General features: G+C 39.3%; 1 protein-coding gene across 1 annotated transcript; it reads right to left on the reverse strand.

Annotated features, from left to right (window-relative positions):
- Nucleotides 1-600: 600 nt before the first annotated feature.
- On the reverse strand, nt 601-3,035 carry LOC104894664 (pentatricopeptide repeat-containing protein At5g16420, mitochondrial). The gene has a single exon (XM_010680957.4). It carries the CDS (start codon nt 2,797-2,799, stop codon nt 1,153-1,155), a length of 1,647 nt encoding a protein of 548 aa, XP_010679259.1. The 5' UTR covers nt 2,800-3,035; the 3' UTR covers nt 601-1,152.

The raw sequence follows: 3,035 nt of genomic DNA on the forward strand, positions 1-3,035 counted from the left end.
TAGATGATGTTTGTTTGCTAAATTCTTAGTTGTTAGGTATGCGTGTTAACTGTTCTCCACAATAAGGACGAAGGCTAATGTTAGAAGGTCCTCTCCGGATTTGTACACGCATCTGAGCCTGCATTCAAAGAAAAATATCTCTATTACATAAGGGAAGGGGGACCTATGGTGTCCTCTTTTGAACTGACGATTTTACCCCTTATTCCCTTACTAAATTACAAAAATAATATCAATACCAAAATGGGGCTTCAAACAAAGCTATTGGAAATTGCATTCAAAGAAAAATATATACTAGAAAAAAAGGCCCATTCATAACCATTATAGATGATTTTTTGTTTCTAACATTTTATGGTGGTATTTGAGAACAAATGTTGTATATTAACTCATAATTATTGCGTATAGAATAACATATACTTCCTCTAACTTTTAGTGCTCTTAATGTTGAAATGTACATAAGCATCAAGGAGATTAAGAGAGATCAAAAAAAAAACCCATGGGCTAGAAGAGAGAAAGAGAATATATTGCTAAAAATATGTAATAGAGAACTTTCTAAGACGGGAAATGTTGCAAGTACTAAAAAACCGAAGGAAGTGTTTGATATGAAAATCAAGAAATCAACATCACTATTAACTAGAAGTATATAAGATGGTGAAAATTTAATTTCAATTTCAATATACAACATTTGTGTTCCAATATAGTACAACATTTATAATTATCTCATCCACTAAACATCACCAAGAGCCTCATTACAGGCACTGCTAAGTGCTAACTATATGAGTGCGTATGCTAACTGTATTAGTGTGTTACACAACAAGATACAAAATAGAAACAATTGATGTCTCTCTATAGGATGTTAATAAACTTAAATGATGAAAGGCAAATGACAAAATCTGTACACCAAAAAGAAAGTCAGCAGGATGCTCTATATAGGTGACACAATTGTTACAACCACTGTTACCTAATTCCCTAATTCCCCCCACGAATCGCGAATCGCGAATTGAGAAAAGCGAATTATGATCGGTTTTGGTTCATTTTTGGCTCATTTTGGGCGAATTGGCGAATTCAAAAGGCGAATTAGATAGCAAATTAGGTAAAACTGGTTACAACTCTTAATGGACAAGAACATGCAATATTGGGATGCTGCATGACGATTCATGTCATAACATCGCCCGGTAGAATACTGTCAAGGACTTCCCCAGTATCAACATCAGTAAGAGCATGGTTGAGAAGCACTTTCCATGAACTAGTATCAATTTTATCTCCCTTGTCAGCAACAATGGAGAGCAAGTTCATGATTTCAGTGTCCAGTTTTGAATCAGTTAGTCCTTGAATCAATATTTTATAAGTTGATTCATTAGGCAAACATCCTTTTTCAAACATCTCATCTAAAGCTCTCATCCCCTCTTTAGGATTTCCAATTTTACAGAACCCTTTAATTAGCATGTTGTAAGTGAAAGCATTAGGAGTACATCCCTTCTCCAACATATCATCCCACAACCTTCCTGCATCACACAATTCCCCTGCCTCACACAACCCTGCAATCAACATATTATAAGTCAATACACCAGGAACTGAACTCTTTTCAAACTCATTAAACAACTTCCTCGCATCCTCAATCTTCCCCTCCTTACACAACCAATGAATAAGCGTACTCGATATGATATTATCAGGAGTAACATTCTTCTTTAAAAGCTTCCTCCATAACACCAATGCATCTTCCACCTTCCCTTCCTCACACAAAACATCAATCACCTTACAACATAATGCAGGACTTGGCACATACCTCTTCTCTAACATATCACCAAGTAAACTCAACGCCTCCCCACATTTCTTCTCCTTACAATATGCTTCAATCATAACCCCATAAGTAATGTCATTCGGCTCAACCCCATTCTCCTCCATATCATCCATAACCTTCACCGCATCGATCAACCTACCATTCTTACAATACCCGTCCATCAAAACCGTATATGTGGTCGCATCCGGCACCCACCCTTTATCCAAAATCATCTGAAAAACCTTCTTAGCACCCACTAAATCCCTCTTCCAAACATACCCACTTAAAAGAGTAGTGTAAGTAACCACATTTGGCATCATACCCATACCCGGCATATCATCCATCAATTTCACCACACCCTCAATATCACCCTTCTTACACAATGCTTTAACAAGTATATTACAGGTAAAAACATTGGGAATAACATTAAACTCAGACCTACAATTCTTAAACATCAAATGCACCCAATCAAATTTCTTATTCTGAACAAGAGCATTCAACAAACAATTTAAACTACGTACCGACCGATTCACCTCGAATTTGGGAATCCTAAGAAACGTCCGAACGGCATCGCTGGGGCGAGATGCGAGGCCGTAGTTCCGAATAAGGGTAACAAAGATGAGCTCGCCGCATTTGAGGTGGCAATCGAGGAGTTCAGCCAAAAGGGCTTCGCAACGGCGAAACTGGCGGGCACGAGCGAGGCGGGTGATGATGGAGAGGAAAGTGTCGTAAGTGTGGGAGAAATTGGGGTGGAATTTGCCGGCAAAGTGGAATATTTGAAGGGCGAGGTCGAGGTTTTGTTGGCGTGTGATGATGGTGATGAGGCGTTTGGGGGAGAGATGTTTTGGCCATGGTTTGATGGGAGGGGTGACTTTGTAAGAGTTTGGGAGGGAGGAGAGAGAGTTAGGGGGTATGGGAGGTGGAGGTGAGGTGGATGCGGAGGTGGAAGAGAGAAAGCGAAGGAGGTGGAGATGTGGGATGGTGGAGATGGAGGCGGAGAGGCGTTGTCGAAGAGGTAGCATAATGGTGATTATGGAGGGTTTAAGGGGAATGAGTTGTTTATGAGGTTTATGATGGTGTTGTAGTGGTGTTCTTGTTGCCCTGGAACTTGGAAGGAACTAAGGAAGTAGCCTCGTTTAGGTGCAACTACATGCCCCTTGTATTTACTAAAAGTCATTCGTAATTATATATTTTCTTTGTGTTTTTTGGTGAAAAGATGAAAGATAAATGACAAAATTTGTAATCACAAAAAATCATC

The sequence above is a fragment of the Beta vulgaris genome, chromosome 1, assembly GCF_026745355.1.
Source record: "Beta vulgaris subsp. vulgaris cultivar EL10 chromosome 1, EL10.2, whole genome shotgun sequence".
NCBI lineage: Eukaryota > Viridiplantae > Streptophyta > Magnoliopsida > Caryophyllales > Amaranthaceae > Beta > Beta vulgaris.

Coding starts and splice junctions, on each gene's coding strand:
- LOC104894664 (XM_010680957.4), bottom strand. CDS start 2,799: ATGCTACCTCTTCGACAACGCCTCTCCGCCTCCATCTCCACCATCCCA.